Source organism: Patiria miniata, unplaced genomic scaffold, assembly GCF_015706575.1.
Source record: "Patiria miniata isolate m_02_andy unplaced genomic scaffold, ASM1570657v1 HiC_scaffold_29, whole genome shotgun sequence".
NCBI classification, from domain to species: domain Eukaryota; kingdom Metazoa; phylum Echinodermata; class Asteroidea; order Valvatida; family Asterinidae; genus Patiria; species Patiria miniata.
The window spans coordinates 21365695-21385141 of NW_024037068.1; the positions used below are offsets into that span (position 1 = coordinate 21365695).

General features: G+C 41.9%; 1 protein-coding gene across 1 annotated transcript in view; it reads right to left on the reverse strand.

Annotated features, from left to right (window-relative positions):
* LOC119735694 (sodium/potassium-transporting ATPase subunit alpha-3-like) overlaps positions 1 to 19447 on the reverse strand; it is a 60876-nt gene that overhangs the window by 23015 nt on the left and 18414 nt on the right. The window contains exons 2-10 of the mRNA XM_038209549.1: positions 15650 to 15802; positions 14311 to 14370; positions 12495 to 12698; positions 11608 to 11721; positions 10696 to 10830; positions 10296 to 10413; positions 9446 to 9714; positions 7845 to 8043; positions 5473 to 5584 (exon numbers count right to left, since the gene is read on the reverse strand). Coding sequence (XP_038065477.1) covers positions 5473 to 5584; positions 7845 to 8043; positions 9446 to 9714; positions 10296 to 10413; positions 10696 to 10830; positions 11608 to 11721; positions 12495 to 12698; positions 14311 to 14370; positions 15650 to 15802 — 1364 coding nt within the window. The remainder of the gene's footprint in view (positions 1 to 5472; positions 5585 to 7844; positions 8044 to 9445; positions 9715 to 10295; positions 10414 to 10695; positions 10831 to 11607; positions 11722 to 12494; positions 12699 to 14310; positions 14371 to 15649; positions 15803 to 19447) is intronic.

Here is a 19447-nt window from a genome sequence, read left to right on the forward strand (position 1 = left end):
GAAACTGATATATGGATTATAAGGTAATAAGCTTTAAACTTGATAAAAAATGAGTAAAACTTCATTTATATTAGTTAAAAATGAACAAATTTGAAACATCAGCTGAAGATGTGAGTGTGTTTAGCTTTGAGACTCCCATATTGGACAGGGTTGGGTTTCACATGTAACATGGATGCCAAATTATTGAACGTTCTGATTACATCTCAAGATGTGATGCCTAAACCATTTTGCCGTCCCCATCCTTCCCGTATCCCGTCCCCACCCTCCCCTACCCCACCCCACCCTCCCCCACTCCATTCCCACCCTTCTAGTACCCATAACATATTGGACAGGGTTGGGTTTCACATGTAACATGGATGCCAAATTATCGAAAGTTCCGATTACATCTCAAGATGTGATGCCTAAACTATTTTGCGGTCCCCAGCCTTTTCCGTATCCCGTCCCTACCCTCCTCTACCCCACCCCACCCTCCCCCACTCCATTCCCACCCTTCTAGTACCCATAACATATTGGACAGGGTTGGGTTTCACATGTAACATGGATGCCAAATTATCGAAAGTTCCGATTACATCTCAAGATGTGATGCCTAAACTATTTTGCGGTCCCCATCCTTCCCGTATCCCGTCCCTACCCTCCTCTACCCCACCCCACCCTCCCCCACTCCATTCCCACCCTTCTAGTACCCATTACATAACAGTGTTGTAGTCGAGTCCATCACAAGTCCCTGCAAGTCCATCATAAGTCCATCACAAACAATTCAGTCTTAATCAGGTAATAAACTTTAAACTTGATAAAAAAATGAGTAAAACTTCATTTACCGGTATATTAATTAAAAATGAACAAATTTGAAACATCAGCTAAAGATGTGAGAGAGTTTAGCTTCGAGACTCCCATTATTGGACAGGGTTGGGTTTCACATGTAACATGGATGCCAAATTATCGAACGTTCTGATTACATCTCAAGATGTGATGCCTACACCATTTTGCCATCCCCATCCTTCCCGTATCCCGTCCCTACCCTCCCCTACCCCCCCCCCCCCCCTTCCCCACTCTACCCTCCCCTTCCCCACTCCATTCCCACCCTCTAGTACCCATTACATAACAGTGTTGTTGGATGCATTGTTCCTTGGATTAACCATTCCCAAATGGATGAATTTACTGAACATGCTGAAGCCTAAATCAATGCAAATTATGAATTTATTTCTTAGGGGAAGATTTTTTTTTTAGTTTTGTAGTATTTATTCTTATGTGTTTTGTTTCTTTTGTTTGAAAAAAATGTTGAAATATCTTAATTCAAACCAGAGAAAGAAAATCACATGATGCTCCACCCCCATTATGAGAATGGAATGGTCTGGCGGTATCCTGGCCTGTGACCAATCAATGTTGACACTTCCCCTCTTATTTTAGACTAACTTCAGTAAAAATCACCAACTTTCAAACCCCCTTCAAACAGATAAATGAAAAGGACCCCATTTTTAATAGATCAGACGTTGACCATCCAACGCAGGCAAAAGCACAGGCCAAAACACATAATCGTACCACACCGTCGCATGGAAACCACGTCGTGATATTTCCATTACGATGTGCAATTTCAGTTAGGGTTTCGGGACACATATTTAGCGTCATTTGTGAAAGCTTAGCCTCTTCTAGTCCGAGTAACTTGGACCCAACTTATCGCCTTTTTTAACATTTTGGACATGGTCTGGCGATAGTGGGGTCCAAGCTAATACCGCGACCTGGGCAACATCATCCTGTCACTGTCCCAAACCAACATTTTCCAACAAAAAACATCAGATTTCACCTTCAAAACGGCCTCCAAATTACTAGATATGCCACCTGAAGTACAAGTAGATATCGATGATTAAGATGGTTGTACTTAAGTTTACTTACGATCCGGAAGAAAAGTGAAATTTTCCGTTCATTTCGGAGAGCTCCCCTCGCGATCTTGAACACGTTAAATTTCCGATCGTGTTTAATGTTTGAACGACGCGATTTCTTCTACATGCCCAGTGTACATTCGATGGTCCCCGTATCCCGTGTGCGATTCCGTTACCGAGCGCGCACGATTATGATAATGAGTCACGTTTGTAAACACATACATGTGCATTTTGAACTGTAAAAGGGAATCGGGAACCAGCTTGAACTGGTACCCGCCATAAAAGCTGCGCTAGTTCCCGACTCCCTATTATCGTTTGAAATGCACATGTGTTTACAAACGTGATCCAGTCTACTCATTATCATAATCGATGCATCGCGCGCGCTCGGTAACGGAATCGCACTCGGGATACGGGGACCATCGAATGTACGCTGGGCATGTAGAAGAAATCGCGTCGTTCAAACATTAAACACGATCGGAAATTTAACGTGTTCAAGATCGCGAGGGGAGCTCTCCGAAATGAACGGAAAATTTCACTTTTCTTCCGGATCGTAAGTAAACTTAAGTACAACCATCTTAATCATCGATGTCTACTTGTACTTCATGTGGCATATCTAGTAATTTGGAGGCCGTTTGACCGTGCATGAGCATGTTTTATGCCAAATCACGGAAATGGAATATCACGTCGTCACGCGGTTACCATTTTGTTTCGTATCCATTCCGTAGCTAAAGTGCAGGTTTTAGCGTGTCAACTATACTGCAACAATTGTTTGAGATGTTATTCATGTTTCAGCATACACAGGGAGTAGTTCTTCGGGATTACCAGGCACCGTGTTGGTAAATCTGTAATCTAACCCTTGTTTGTCCTCCCCGAATGTGGTATACCTCGTAACTGACATCACACCGTAAAAAAATGACACCAAAACTATTGGCACCCACGATGGAAAAGTTGCCGAAAGCACGCGGGTTTCTTCTTGCAACAAAGCAAGGGTTGCATCCGGGTACTTTGATCGCAAGACGTTCATCCAGAAAATCTATAGAGGGCGCACGCGCGATCGCATTTAATTATCACGTCGTCACGTTTTTTAGTGGATGCGAAGTCAACTACCAGTGAGTAACCACGGTTGTTTTTTAAAAATCGTGTAGTTTTTTTCATGATTTCTGGTTGGATACGAATGGAATGCTACTGTTTCTCGTGGAATTCGTTATTTGGGTCTTCTAAATGACTCTGACATTTTACAGTATGTCGGTAAATTTCGGTTTCACCTCGCAACATTGCTGACACGAAATGTTACGATGGGCGCTGAGACTTCCGTGATCGATACTTCAGAAATGCAAGACGCATGGAATAAATAACAATCAGGGAATCGTAAACGGTCTATTGGTTCAACTTTATTTGCAAAACATTATTTAAAATATACTCTTGGGAACACAGAATCGTACATTGAAGACCGAGTATGTTTCAAGTCACAAAATATTCTTAAAATAAACATGGATACCATGATATTTTGGTGACGTAGTTTGGGTTTCGACCAATTGGAGGTCCCAAAAAATTTTTTTTTCTTGTTCGCCCATTCATCCTCAATAAATCGAGATCGATAAAAAATGTGATTAATTTGTCCAAAAAAAAAATAACAGCACTTTGTTTTCACTGGACCACTGTCACTGATGCATTGATTGTGTACCCAACTTCATGGAATGACCCATATGTATTTTGACCACCACCACTGACCAAGGTTTGCAATTTTCTCTTACGTCGTGGTTTACTTTTATAATGCTGCAGTTCACTTTTTCGGCGTTTTGGAAATAATAATCTCTACGGAAATGTGTCCTATTTAGAGCATCATAATATGTGTACGTGACCAAAATGCGCCTCAACTCTTGATACAGTGCGCGCTATATATACGCGTAGAACGTTCGTAACATACGCGGCCATCTTCGTGAGACCAGGGGCGAATTGGTCAATATGCAAAGTCTACTGTGTGAATGGTGTATGGATATCCGCTATCCAGTCTTTATATAGAGATCAGTGGTACCAGCCCTATCTTCAATTTGAGCAAGTAATTTCTCGTTAAAAAAAGGTACATTTTCAGGTATAGGCTATCAGATTCGGTCCAAAAATTAGGCCACCGGTATCAAATGATCAAAAAAGAGCAATGCTCAAAGCAATTTTTGGCAAGGTATACACATCTATAATTGGAAAATGTGTGATAGCTTTGCAGTGTGAGCGGCGACAGTTTTTGGGGTGTTATCGCTTTTAAATGACCGCCAATATGCTTGAACCAGATTAATTATATGTGGTAAGGCCAAAAAATAAAAAAAGAAGTCGGTCTCTGGTCAGCGCGCGTCGATTTTAATCATGCGCGTCGATCTTTTTTTTCCCTCAAAATGTTCCGCGGTAGCTCCAGCAGCGCCCTCTATTTCCGCACCTCCTCAATTTTTTTTTACCAAAGAGCACCAAGGAATGGGAAATTGCACTAAGGCAAATTATCGAAAGCACCAAGGCAAATTATGGAGGACACCAATGTACATGAGGACACCAAAAAAGCAAAATAGTACCCCACCTTGTCTGTACAATCCAAGCTTGAACAAAAAATAAAAGCAAAAAAAAAAAAAAAAAAGCCGCGTGGCCGCGTCAATTCCGGAACTTTGGTCTAACCAGAGACCAAATATTTTTTTTTTGGCCTAACAAGCATAGTTTGGATGCCATTTTTATGAAAAAAAAAGTGATAGCACCCAAAAAGCAGCCACCGCTGCAATCCCATCGAATATTTTCCAACTACAGGGGTGCATACCTTGCCAAAAATCACAATGAGCATTATTCCCCTCATTTGATACCGACCAAACCCCCAGGCTGATGGCCTAGTAATTGCCAATTAAAAACAGGAATGGGTTTGCTTTGATGGAGCTGGACTCAAATGTTGTCTATATTCATTCAGTGACACAGCCATTCACTCAATCAGTCAGAGGACAAAAGACTAGTCAAAATCCCGTCTTAAAGCTATAGTCCATCATTTGCAGCTATCCGAAAAGTAACTGGCGTAATTATTGTTGAAAAACATACTTGGTTGAAAGATAGTAAGGGGACTAAACTCTCTGTGAAATTATTCTTTCTGGCAAGCTGTCATTTTGAAGTAATCAATGAAAGAAGGCATTTCCAACGGTACTTCTTAAGACGTGCCGAATGAAAATTTAAATTAGTAGTTCGTTTTGTTATTCGGCGAAGCGCGCGCAAGCATTGGCACGACGCACACGCGGTTGCTATAATTCGTCAGATCAGTGCGCGACATCGCGTAGCTGCATTCGGCTCAGCGAGAACGTGTCTCGGACGCTGAATTTAGGCGCAATTCAAAACATGATTCTGCAACTTTTGATTTGAAATTGAGATCCTAAAATGCTGTTTTTCTTGGAATATACAGCTGAAGCTGAGCTGAAACTTTATCAGGTTATTTGTTCAGTACCCTTCTTTAGATTTTGAGCACTTTTGTTGCTTCAAACGAACAAAATGCACAAATTACAAATGATGGACTATAACTTTAAATTGGGTCGTAATGAGCAAAACTGTCAAGCTGTTTTCCCCCCAGTTATGTACCCACCTGTTTAGGATAGGGACCGCCTCTTGGCCTGCCTTGAACTCTGACCTGTTGCACAGACAAGCAATACGAGCCAGAGCTTTCCAGCTAGGAGTAGTCTTGTCCAATGTATCACCTGTGAATAGAGAGAGACAAAAGCAGGAAAACCCCGCAGGTTGAGATAGTGTCCTTTATGCAAAATCATCAAAATATTTTTGTTAAAGGGAATATACAACATTTGCAAAATCATCAAAAAACAAAACTACTAAATTCTTATGAAGCACCTTACTGGACTGTTAGTGAATGACAGTCTCAAGCATCGTGTAAAATCATGGCATCTGGTGTGCTGTCATTTTCAAGAAAATCGGTGTACTTGTATCAATTTTCCAACGCTGGTCAGCCGACCAGCATTTGGGGAAAAAAACTGGCTTTTTTTCAAATACTGCCCCTAATTCACCATATTTGGTTAGTCTGCCTTTTCTTTGCAATAGATTACACGCATGTGGACGGGTACAAGCCAGCAAGACTGGTTCCCTGACCTTACAAGCTTCAGGGAACCAGACTTTACTGCTTCAAGACTACAAGAACATGATTGTTTTTCTTGGCTTTTTCTGGCATCGACGAACACAAAACTTCAACCAAGTCAGTGTAACAATATTTGCTATCAAATACTAACCCCCAAATCCATCCATTTCTGAAAATTACTGCAAAAGCACTTGTTGTATATTCACAGTAAAGCCCGTCTTTTGACAACTGCTATTTCACTGGTCTAGAACGGCCATGTGTCCTGTCCATAAATATCACTGTTTACTTTGTATACACTGCGTTGCATATAAATTACCTCATATACTTATATGCTTATAAATTACCTCTGTGCACGCGTGCGACTGGCCAGTGGGCCTCGCAACTGAGAACTGTAACCACCAAGCCTCATGCCCAAAAAGGAAGCTTGACAGTTTTCAACACTTCATACAGTGATTTCATTTATTTCTAAAATAGTGAGTTCAATCGGTTTTTTTTTTCTTTCCTTTTTGACTTATTGGCACGATACATGCTTGGGTGTTAGGCATTACCCTGGACACCTGATTCTGATGCGCAGATGCAACTGGCCAGGGCTCAATTTCACGGCGCTGCTAAGCAAAAAAATGTGCTTAGCACAAAATAGGTCTGGCTTATAAAAGCAGGTTACCAGCCAAAACTCCATGTGATTTTCATGCTATAGCAAACAACAGCTCAATACTACTCAAGAGCAATATACATCGCATGGAGTTTTGGCTGGTAACCTGCTTTTATAAGCCAGACTTTTTTTGTGCTAAGCAAATTTTTGTGCTTAGCAGCGCCCTGAAATTGGCCCCTGTGCACACTCTGAGTATAACTAATCCTGCTGTACATCGGGCCACATGCACGCAATCCAGTATGTGCGAATAATAATAACAACGGACTCTTATATAGCGCACCTATCTACCAACAATTAGGTACATGTACTCAAGGCACTGTAGCACCTTATAAGGGTTGACAAGGTGCTGCGGTGCATATTGCAGCCACTGCCAGAAACACCCGGGCAAACCCCTTCTCTTAGCGTTAAGTGTTACTGGGTTCTTTAACGTGCAATACACAACACACGGGACCTACGGCTTTACGTCCCATCTGAAGGATGAAGCAATAATGGTAAAGTGCCTTGCTCAAGAGCACAAGCACCATGTTCCCACGGTCAGGATTCGAACTCATGTACCACGGCACACAAATCGAACACCGTAACCATTGGACCACAGCACCCCAGCAGTGTGTGTTCCTTCTGCTGCAGCTTTCTTAAGTGTTTAAAAAAAATTGTCACCTATTGTTCCTGCACGCAGTCCATACGATTGCCATTTTGGAACGATTATTAGGCCAAAAAAAATAATAAGTCGGTCTCTGGTCAGCGCGCGCGTCAATTTTAATCATGCGCGTCGATCTTTTTTTCCCCAAAATGTTCCGCGGTAGCTCCAACAGCGCCCTCTATTTCCGCACCTCCTCAATTTTTTTTACCAAAGAGCACCAAGGAATGGGAAATTGCACCAAGGCAAATGATCGAAAGCACCAAGGCAAATTATGGAGGACACCAATGTACATGAGGACACCAAAAAAGCAAAATAGTACCTACCTTGTCTGTACAATCCAAGCTTGAAGAAAAAAGAAAAAAAAAAAAAAAAAAAAAAAAAACCGCGTGGCCGCGTCAATTCCGGAACTTTGGTCTGACCAGAGACCGAATATTTTTTTTTTTTTGGCCTTAGATTGCACCAGCAGAAACCTAAGTATCATTTGCTTGACAATTACAATGCCGGTTTTGAGATATATCCCTTGCACACTATGCCCAAAAGTCATCCACCTGTTCATCTTTATCTAGAATTTGTCCATACCAGACTGGTCCTCGGTAGTGTCTGCTTCCACGATGGTGTTGTCAAACCACATGTGGGCCACGGTCATTCGGTTCTGGGTCAGGGTGCCCGTCTTGTCGGAGCAGATGGTGGAGGTGCTGCCCAGGGTCTCCACGGCCTCTAGGTTCTTGACCAGGCAGTTCTTGCTGGCCATACGCTTGGCAGTCAGAGTCAGACACACCTGAGTGGGGAGCAAGAGTATGTAGATGGGTCATTCTATAAATTTGGGATCCAAAGTGTGACATTTATCCTGTCCCTGTTACCTTGGTACTTTGTAATTTGCCATTCAAGCATCATTAAAAGTGACTTCAAATGATTGTTTATTTGTTGGGTAGGTAGTTTGCTATTCATAATCACTCTTGGAGGATGACTGCATTAAGGAGTGCATCAGAATTATACAATCATAGACGTCAGATGTAACAGGGACGGGGAAAAAAGTGGACCCCAAATTTATAGAATGACCCAGATGGCCAATGGACACTTCCCAATTTATAACAATAATAATTACACTAACAACCACAATAGGACAACACTTTCAAAGACTTGTGCACAAACTTTACCCTCACCCTAGCCCTAGCCCTAACCCGCACTCTAAACCTAACCCCTTACTCTAACCCCTAACAGCATTCCTTCTGATTTGAAAATCACAGGCGTGTGGGAAAAAAATGCACACCTGTATTTTTCTAGGCGTGTGGTTTTTCTAGGCGTGTGATTTTTCTAGGCGTGTGGTTTTTCTAGGCGTGTGATTTTTCTAGGCGTGTGGTTTTTCTAGGCGTGTGATTTTTCTAGGCGTGTGGTTTTTCTAGGCGTGTGATTTTTCTAGGCGTGTGGTTTTTCTAGGCGTGTGATTTTTCTAGGCGTGTGGTTTTTCTAGGCGTGTGATTTTTCTAGGCGTGTGATTTTTCTACGTGTGTGATTATCTCGGTGTGTGATTCTGTGGTCCAAGGAAATTCAGGCGTGCAATTATTCACACTTCTCAGGAAGCTTTTAGGTGTGTGTTTTTTCTAGGTGTGTGGTTTTCTAGGTGTGTGGTTTTCTAGGTGTGTGATCTGTGGTCCAAGGAAATTCAGGCGTGCAATTATTCACACTTCTCAGGAAGCTTTTAGGTGTGTGTTTTTTCTAGGTGTGTGGTTTTCTAGGTGTGTGATCTGTGGTCCAAGGAAATTCAGGCGTGCAATTATTCACACTTCTCGGGAAGCTTTTAGGCGTGCGATGGCGTGGGGTCTGCGATCGCACGCCTCAAATCAGAAGGACTGTAACAGGGGAGTCAGGTTGGCGAAGCGATACTCTCCTTGCCTTCCACCGCTGTGACCCGGGTTCGAATCCCGCCTGGGTCAATATGTGGATTGGGTTTTCAGTCCATACCTGATTCCGTGGGTTTTCCCCAGAATATCTCCTGGGCTTTTCCTCCCACCTCTAAAGCTGCAATTTCTTCTCGTTGTCTTCTCTCTAAGTTGGTGTGATGTCTCCCTTGGGATGCTTTACTGACTATAATCAACTGACACAGATACAGAACACTAACCCTTAGCCCTAGGCGATTGTAAAAGTTGGTATCTTTACACCCCTACTGGTATGAGACTTACAGTGACAGTAGCCAGTAGACCCTCGGGCACGTTGGCCACGATAATGCCGATCAGGAAGATGACGGCCTCCAGCCACTCGTAGCCCAGCGGGAAGGACAGGATGAAGAAGGACACGCCCAGGAAGACGGCCACCGAGGTGATGATGTGGATGAAGTGCTCCAGCTCCCGGGCGATGGGGGTCTTGCCAGTGTCCAGGCCCGAGGCCAGGTTGGCGATGCGACCCATGACGGTGATATCACCACACTGGATCACCACACCCTTGCCCGTACCTACCAAAACAAGAATTGGATAAATATACACCCACCTTTAACACTAACCCACCTCAATCCTCCAAAATTCTCCAGGCAGTTTTGGAGGATTTTGAAGGATTGAGGATGAATGGTGTTTGAAAAGGAGGAGGATGTCGGAGGATCGAGGATGAATGCACTTTTTGCTCAAACCCCAGGCTTTGGATTTCAGCTGTAGGCATTTTCACAGCGGTGCTCGCACAAAAATTTGCTTAGCGCAAAAAAAGTCTGGCTTATAAAAGCAGGTTACCAGCTAAAACTCCACGCGATGTATATATCTCGTGATTAGTATTCAGCTGATGTTTGCTTAGCATGAAACTCACATGGAGTTTTGGCTGGTAACCTGCTTTTATAAGCCAGACTGTTTTTGTGCTGAGCAAATTTTTGTGCTTAGCAGCGCCGTCAAATTGGGCCCAGTAGGCAATTTGTTTAGCGACTCAGAGCACCATTTGTTGTTTGTTCGAAGCAATAGTTTTAGACATCATGACGTTATGCTCTACTACATGTGTTTTTTTTTTGTTTGTTTTTTTAAATATAATACAATAAAAACTATGTTGACTCACCTTCAACACAATTAGTTGAAAAGAAAGCAATATTCCTAGTCTCTAGCGGGTTTTCATGAGTAAAGTCTGGAGAGCGGCTCTGGGGCTCAGACTCCCCGGTTAAAGAGGAATTATCAACCTGGCCAAACGAAGAGAAGGAAGAAAACATAATTAAGTCAACAAAATAATTGAAAAACTTAGCAGCACTTGTTTGAGATGAGTTGCTGTCAGTATCATTTATCCAGGTTTTGGGTCCAAGGGGATAAAAAAACAGGTAATTATTCTAAAACAGTGGCCCAAATTTGTGTTACTTCATTTAAAAAAAAAACCGGTAAAAACATGACTGGATAAGCCACAGATTGCTGTGTTCAAAGTAACAGCATATCCTCCAAATCTCTAAGCCATTCATCGGTTCCCTCACCTTCAAACTTCTTGCTTCTATGACCCTGATGTCAGCCGGTATCCTGTCGCCTCCTTTGACTTCTACAATGTCACCTACGACAACTTCAGTAGCGTTTAATGAGGACCATGCACCATCACGGAATACTAAAGCTTCCTGGAATTGCAAAGGAAAGAAAAAAATGTTCCCTGAAGTAAAACGTTCGAATTCATTACTTATAAATTGTTTTTAAGCAGGTGAAAAAGACACACAAATTCACTACGGAGATATAAGAACAGTGGAACGCCGTTATACCAAACATCACGGGATCCACAAAAACTGTTCTTTATAAAGATAGTTCGGTATAGTAATTTTTAGCCCGCCGCTACTTAAAATGGCGTCTGTCTGTTTAAACAGCCCTCTTGTATTTGTGCCCTACTTGAGGTGCGCCCTCTTTTGACTAGATTTTACCAGTGCTGGATTTTACCAGTGCCAGATTTTAACCAGTGCCAGATTTTACCAGTGCCGGATTTTACCAGTGCCGGATTTTAGCAGTGCCGGATTTTACCAGTGCCGGATTTTACCAATGCCGGATTTTACCAGTGCCAGATTTTACCAGTGCCGGATTTCACCAGTGCTGGATTTTACCAATGCCGGATTTTACCAGTGCCAGATTTTACCAATGCCGGATTTTACCAGTGCCAGATTTTACCAGTGCCGGATTTCACCAGTGCTGGATTTTACCAGTGCCGCATTTTACCAGTGCCGGATTTACCAGTGCTGGAATGTACCCATGCAGAGCACAGGACCCACGTAGAAGCCGTGTTGGATTCTTGTTCATGTTCAAAGAAATCCGAAAATCTCCAAAATCTCTGTCCTGGATCCGAGTTGAACGCAGAGATTTGTGAAAGTGTGCAAGACTCTTACATTCCCGGATGCCCTACTGATACCTACCTGCGGTACCATGTGTTTAAAACTCTCCATGATTTTAGAGCTCTTGGCTTCCTGGTAGTAAGAGAAGCAACCCGTCACGATGACCACAGTGGCTAGCACGACACCCAGGTACAACTGCAAAGCCACAGAGAGATAGCCATACATCAGAGACAGTTCACTCAAACTACTCACTAGTCTGATAATAATAATAATTGTGCTTATATAGCGCTTTCTATCATATCAACAATCTCAAAGCGCTTGACAGTTATTACCCCGTTCATCAGGCCATGGGACCACGCGGCAGCCGATATCAGCGCTCAATCGGTCCTCGACCCTCACAGGTACCCATTTATACTCCTGGGTGGAGAGAGGCAATTGTAGTAAAGTGTCTTGCCCAAGGGCACAAACACCATGTTCCTGGCAGGGTTCAAACCCACGCACCTTCGTACATGAGTCAAACACCGTAACCACTGGACCGTGGCGTTCTACCTTTGTTGCAGTTCTCATACTCGTGTTTGTACTCCAGTACATTTTTTTGGGTTCATACTCATACTCCTTAGAGTGAACTCTTACTAGTACTTGCAAGAATAAAAATGACCTGTCATCGTTTTCATACTCATTGCAAAACACTTGTGCTCTTACTCATTGCAAAAATACTCATACTCATTGCAAAGTAGTTGTACTTACACTCATACCCACAGAAATGTTCTACCGCTTGAATTTTAAATTTCTTTAAAAAGGTACATGCAGGAAAAGAACTTATTTTCTACTGTTTGGGAGGCTTCGGTATTTGCCTTGTTTCAGTCAAAAAATGCCTTGTTTCAGTCAAAAAATGTACTGACAAAAAACTTTGGAGAGATAGAGTGATTTTCCAGAAGCGTAACAAAACAAAAACAAAAACAACTCACATTGTCCTTGTTAGGTTCATCAATACTGGCCGCCTCAATTCCGAACGCAAAGAAGCACAGGAACGAGCCGATCCAGAGCAGCGTGGCGAAACCACCAAACATCTGCTTGCAGAATTTGATCCATTCCGGGGTGGTCTTGGGCGGAGTCAGAGCGTTGGGTCCGTCCCGAGCCAAGATCTCCGCTGCACGAGCTTTCGTCAGACCCTGAATAAGTAGTAATAGAGCAATTCGTTAATCCAAATGTAAGGGCCTTCTGCGGAAGAGAGCAGCGTGGGTGATCTGATACACCATGCCCTCTGGAGACATGCACACAATAGGCAGGCATGCAACTGGGAAGTCACAAAAAGAGAGGAAATTCAAATCTTCCCAAGAGTTTGTGCAGTGTTTTTCTATTTTCAATGGCACACATTGGAAGTGAAAAAAAGAGGAAATCAGCTGATCCGAGGAAAAGTTGCATGCCTGAATAGGGAACAAAAGATTGTATACGTCTCTACAGGGCAATTTCTATAGATGAATACGTCTCCACAAGGTTTTTACGAAGAAATATATGGATTTTACTCAAAAACTAGGAATTTCCAAGGTGTGTTGATCGTCGCAAATGGTAGAGTTTTAGGAAAGGGATATTAAGTCCGAATTTCAGACAAGGAAATTAATTCTGGTTAAAATACGAGCATTTTGAAACTGTACTTTCAGACTCGAAAACAAAGAAATGTCTCCACAAGGATACAAATTTCAGTATGGGTGTATAAACTAGTGTACAAGCATTACATTCACTGTGTGGACTTCCGAACAAAAGATGTCCACATAAACCATTTTTCAGATACGTTGTGTGGACTTGCCCATGTCCACTCAAGGTTTCCCCCTCTCTGGAAAACAGGTTTAGATGCATTTGTTTGGTTAGGTTTATTTGTCGCAAAATGAAGAGAAACACTCAAGGGAATCATAGTCAAAGATTTGGGTTGAAAGATTTTTCACAGTGTGAGTAAAATGAGTTTTTATCACAGGTTTTTCTTAACTACACGAAAACAAAGGAATTCCACACTAGGTATGTAATGTAAACATGGGTGTGGTAGCGGAGGTACAGGAGTTGTCTCCAAGGATGCGACATTTACACGATTACCCCTAATCCTGCTAAATGCAACAGAGAGCCACCAAGGTAAACTGCTGTTGCCTACTGTTGCATTTAGCGAGCAACCCAAGTCCCCGTGCTCTGTTGCATCTTGTTGCACTTAGCAGGGCAACTGCTCATAGTGCCATGGCAATACAACATAGCTGCCAACTTTTTAAAATCCAAATTAGTAATCAACCCGCGCAGTCATTTTCAACTGCGCGTAAATTAACAGTGTATATGGGTCATTCCACCGGGTTGGGAAGCAGTGCATATTACATCCATATATTTGGTTATATTATTAAAAGTATCAATGCATTCTAAACAATTGCTCAACATAATGGGCAGGGTAAACGCTGACACACGCTGGTTCCAAGTCATTTGCACACATGTATTATACTAACTGGTTGGTGCCCGGCGGTTACATCGATGTCAGAATGACTTGGGTACGGCTTGATATTACACACATGTCTATGGTAGCCACTGCAGCCATGTCCCATAAGACTCGTGTGCAATTTCAAGTCGTAGCCATAATTCGGTGCTGGTAACAGCCACACGTTTTTTGCAAGATACATGTCTAGTGAAGGCAATGTGTACACAAAGTGTTGGCACTCCGGATATGGGTTAAACTTGATCTATCCAAAGAAATTCAGGCCTGTAGCTCAAGTTACGCTGTTCATGGGAAATGATCATTATCACGACACTTACCGTATCAGGATGCGTACCAAGCCTGGCATACAGTTCATCAAGGGAAATCTTGTGCTCGTCCTAATGGAAAAATATAAAAACGTGATCTTAAGGACGCAGAGTGAAAATGACACATTTCCTGCATTTATTGAAATACTGCTTCCCCGCTTTCCAGTTTCTTTCCTATCCCCACGAGCCTGTTAATCATTCCATCATTTCCCCCAAGCATCCACTTTCCAACCCATTCTCTTATGTCTTGCCTCGTTTCTATTACATAATTCCCCCTTCGCATATTAGCCTCTTATTAGCGATCCCAGTGGCCCCCTAGCTTCTTACCAATTCTGAATCCCCTTAACCTTGCCTCTTAGTATTTATCCCTTAACTCCCTAGCCTCTTACAAATTCCAATTCCTTCCCATATTCCTTGATTCTTTAACTATTACATCTTCCTGCCTTGCCCCTTCTGTATTATCACCTCAGCCCGCTAGCCTTTGACCAATTCCAATTTCGTTCTTTTACTCCTCGCCTCGTAACTATTACATCTTCCCTTACCCCTAGCCTCTTTCTTACTATCCCCTTGCTCCCTAAGCTGTTACTTATTATCTCCTAAGCCCCTAGCATCTTATCAATACAAATCCCTCCCCAACACATTGCCCAGGCATGCAACTGTACGATCACAAAAAAAGAGGAAATTCCAAAATTCAGAAGACTTTGTACAGTGTTTTTCTATTTTGAATGGCTGAAATGGGAATAAAAAAAAGAGGAAATCAGCTGATCCGAAGAAAAGTTGCATGCCTGATTGCCTTGAAACTATTATAATTATCTTCCCTTCCCCCAGCCTTTCTTACTACACCCTTGCCCCCCTAACCTGTTACTTCTTATCCCGTAAGCCCCAAGCCTCTGTTACCAATTCTGATTCATTCCCATACTCAATGCCTTCTATTACATTTTAACATGCACCCCAGCCTCTTACTACCACTTGCTTCCTAAGTTGTTACTTATTACACAATGTATCTCCTTAGCCCCTATCCTCTTACCAATTCCAAATCCTTCCCAAACTCCTTGCCTTCTATTACATTTTCCCATATACTCTCTTGCCCTCTAAGCTGAACACATAATCTCCTTAACCCCCTAGCCTCTTACATATTCCAACTCCTTGTCTCTTTAATTTTTCCCATGCACCCCCTAGCCTCTTTCTTACTATCCCCTTGCCCCCTAAGTTGTTACTTATTATCTCTTTAGCCCCTAGACTCTTATTATCTTACCAATTCCAACTCCTAAATTCTTTTGCCAATAACTATTACTTCTTCCCAGGAACCTAGCCTCTTATTTTTTAGCCTATCAACCCCCTAGCCTCTTACCAATTCCAATTCCTTCTTCAACTCATTGAGATCCTTCTTCTTTTGCTTCTTGGTCCTCTTCTTATGCTTCTGGGGATGCGGGGTGCCGTCCGCCTTCCTGCCATCTTCAGGAACTTCGGTTTGCACCGCAACGCGGTAGCTCTCCCCTTTATTCTGTGGTTGAGAAAAACAAAAAATTGATGAAAATTTATTGGCTAACAAATTCCTCCTAAAAAAAAGTACATGTTTCCTTGCAGACATTCCATCAACATAACTCATTAGATACGGTATGTTGTTGTGGTCATGGTAAATTGTAATACCGCCCTCAATAGACAATTTGATGGCCCGTCCCATGAAAATGTATTAGTTGACAAATTTCTTCAACGAGTGGAAATTGCAGCGTGACAACGTTACACTGCCCAAAATGAAAGCCAGGCAACATCAATCGCACAGTGCTTGTATGCAATGGAGCACATGGGCTATTCGAATGACCCGCGCTCTACTCAGGCACTGTGCAATTGATAGGCACCAATTATGGGAGTGTAGTAACGTTTAGCAATTTCTCTTCGCGTAATCTTTTTAATTTTCAACTTTTCCAACTGCATCATTTTCATGAACCGTTGTCAATCTTGGAGGATTTACAGTCTTTGGTAGCAAACAGGGTATTCAAATGTAGCTAACAAAATCCCCCAAGGTCTATATACAAATGTAGCTGACATCATCATAAGAGGAGCAGATTCAAAATTATGACCCCTCCAATGAGTGTGGACTGTCTTTTTCTGCGGTGTTTATTTTACGCTAAACCAAACACAGTTCCTAACCATTAAACACCAGGCCATTCCTTTCCATCAAGGAGTAATAAACATGGTGTTGATCACGTTTATTAAGCCGATTATCCTCCACATGTACATGTACATTCATTTTACAATGTATACCTGTAACCACACAATCTAGTAGCACAGTTTAAACACACTTTGAGCCACCTGGTGCAACTGTGCACACTTCAGGTAATAACATTTACAGCTCATCAAACAATGGGGTTGTACAATGTACTACATGTACCAGTAAAGAGTACAATTGCCATGTATGTACATGTACACGTCAATAGGTTAAAGGGAAAATACAACATTTGCAAACATCGAAAAATAAAACTACCAAGTTGTTACGAAATACCTTACTATGATGTTGGTAAATGACAGTCTAAAGCATCATGTAAAATTAGGGCACCTGGTGTGAAGTCATTTTCAAGTTGTACTTTTGTATACACTTCCAACGGTGGTCGGCCGACCACCGTTGGAAAAACCTAACTATTTTTCAACTACTGTTCCAATTTTTTTTCAGTCCAAAATTTGTTTGCTATTGGTTCCATGTTCATGAACGGGTGCAGGCCAGCTAGACTGGTTTCCTTACCTTACAATTTTTTTGGCATTTTTGATCCATTTCATCTTTAGTGGAGTCAGGGAACCAGACTACTTGAACATTTGTGTTTTTCTTGGTTTTTTCCAGCATTTTCAAACACAAAACTTCAAGTATGTCAGTGTAACAATATTTGCTCTATTATATTAACCCCCAAATAGTTCATTTCTGAAAATTACAGCAAAAGCCAATGATGTACATTCCCTTTAACAGCCCTGGCACAGTGTTTATCACTTTCATCTCCCACTAGATTGAACAATCCTTCCAAATTATGATATGATGGGGTGCACTTTACATGTACCGTAACATGTAAAGCTTTTTTATTGAACAGTTGCCAAATGATTCAATGTATGTGTACATGGTTGATCCCTGCAGACTAAGTGCAGACACATGTAGGTATCTGCACATCCTGTTGGCAATCTGCCATGTGGTCGAGGCATGTAATGTTTGTACCATGAAAGAACCCAAGTGAATTATACGTTCATGTCCAGAATGCCAAAGCCATGACAGAGAAGAGATCTCAATCTAATGCAATTGGCAAAAAAAATGGTACTAAATGTTATACATTTTAGTTATGTTGGGTGCGATCGGTAGATTTGCGCTGTTACCCGACCGCACAACATGTATTCACGTTAGGCCCAAAAAAATAGTTCTGCTTCCTGATTACATGGCATTTGAAAAAAATTAAATACGTTCATGTCCAGAATGCCAACGCCATGACAGAGAAGAGATCTCAATCTAATGCAATTGGCAAAAAAATGGTACTAAATGTTACTCATTTTAGTCGATGTTGGGTGCGATTAGTAGATTTGCGCTGTTGCCCGACCGCACAACATGTATCCATTTTAGGCCCAAAAAAAATAGTTCTGCTTCCTGATTACATGGCATTTGAAAAAAATTTCCATTCACCCTCCACTGACATGACCAGTATCAGGTATACCAGATGTCATGGTAGGCACATTTGTGGCTTGAATATTAGTGATAAAGATTATCAGGTTGGTATGGTATCTTTCCCACTAGTCAATGATTGACCTTGTGGGTTTTTCCATTCATCCTCCACTGGGCTTGTTTGGGGTTGCGAGTGAGAATTAAGGAATGTTATGGGTTAAACTTAAACACACTGGGTGGCACATGTCAACTTTCACCCAATGACTCCCCTATGCTCAGTGATGATACAGTGCAGTATAAAGTAGGCCACGAAAAGGATAAACTGTTGGCACAGGCCGGAAATTTGGGAACGTGACACTGTATTTTGGAAGAGAGTAAGATTCATACCAAAGCTGTTATTCACATTGGACTTTTTTGGTAAAACTCAACAAGGCTACGGTTACAAACAGCCCGAAAGCGTTCCTCTCAGTTAGTTTTTCCGAGTCCAGTAGTTACTTTTACCCAGTAAAAGTGGCCAGGTCAATTCCCCCCCCCCCACACCAAAAGTCCAGAGCGGACAGCGCGAGTCAGTAAAATGGCAAGGGAAAGGTACATCCGGGCACAGTGTGACAATGTGCTATGTGTGTTTTCTTTGGCTGTATTTTCAATCGTTTTATTCACTCTGTGCACCGCTTGATTTGTGTACTTTTTTTTAAATAAAAGTTATCGTACATGTAGGTGTTCAGTGTTTCCCCTGCCCATTCAAACGTGAGGCGGCCCACCTCACTACTTTCAGTGACCACCTCGCTCAATTTTTGCCAATATCACCACCTCGCAGTGAAGATTTGCAATCAAGGAAAAACTAATCGAAATATTTTCATTTTGTGTAATCAATGAGCCTTTTCCTTGACCTCTATGTAACAAGAACTCACGATATGAATGTGTACTGTGTAGATGAAATCATCGCGCATTTTTGTGAGCGCTACATTCTTTTCAGTTTGCCAGACTGCGTAAATTTTGTTTCAATCATCAATTTGAATTTTTACCACCTCGCTCAGTTCATTAACCAGGGGAAACACCGTGAACATCATCAAAAAATAGCACCTTGATTTTCACTAAAAGGATTTTGATTTAACATCAAAAAAAATATTTAAACTGAAAAACCGACTGACGATTTGAACAATCGAATAACTGAATAATTGTCGCAGGCCTAGTACTCGTCTGGAACTCATCAGTTCCTGAACACACATTAATGCACGTCCATATAAAAAACACGTACCATGAACATAACCAAGGGATGCAGCACAAGCCAAGATGGCTATTTCAATCTGCAAAAACTCTTTCATCGCATGCACATTCACTGTAACAAATTATAAACAGATACTCTGCACTGTATGTATGAAAGGAAAAATTCTCTTGAGTTTGGCTTAATCTTATAAATAATTTGTTTTCAAGATGATGAGGCAAACGTCAAGCTGAGTCTAGAGGTTCTTACAGCATATTTCATCTTCTAAGCTATCATTCAGATGGCACTGA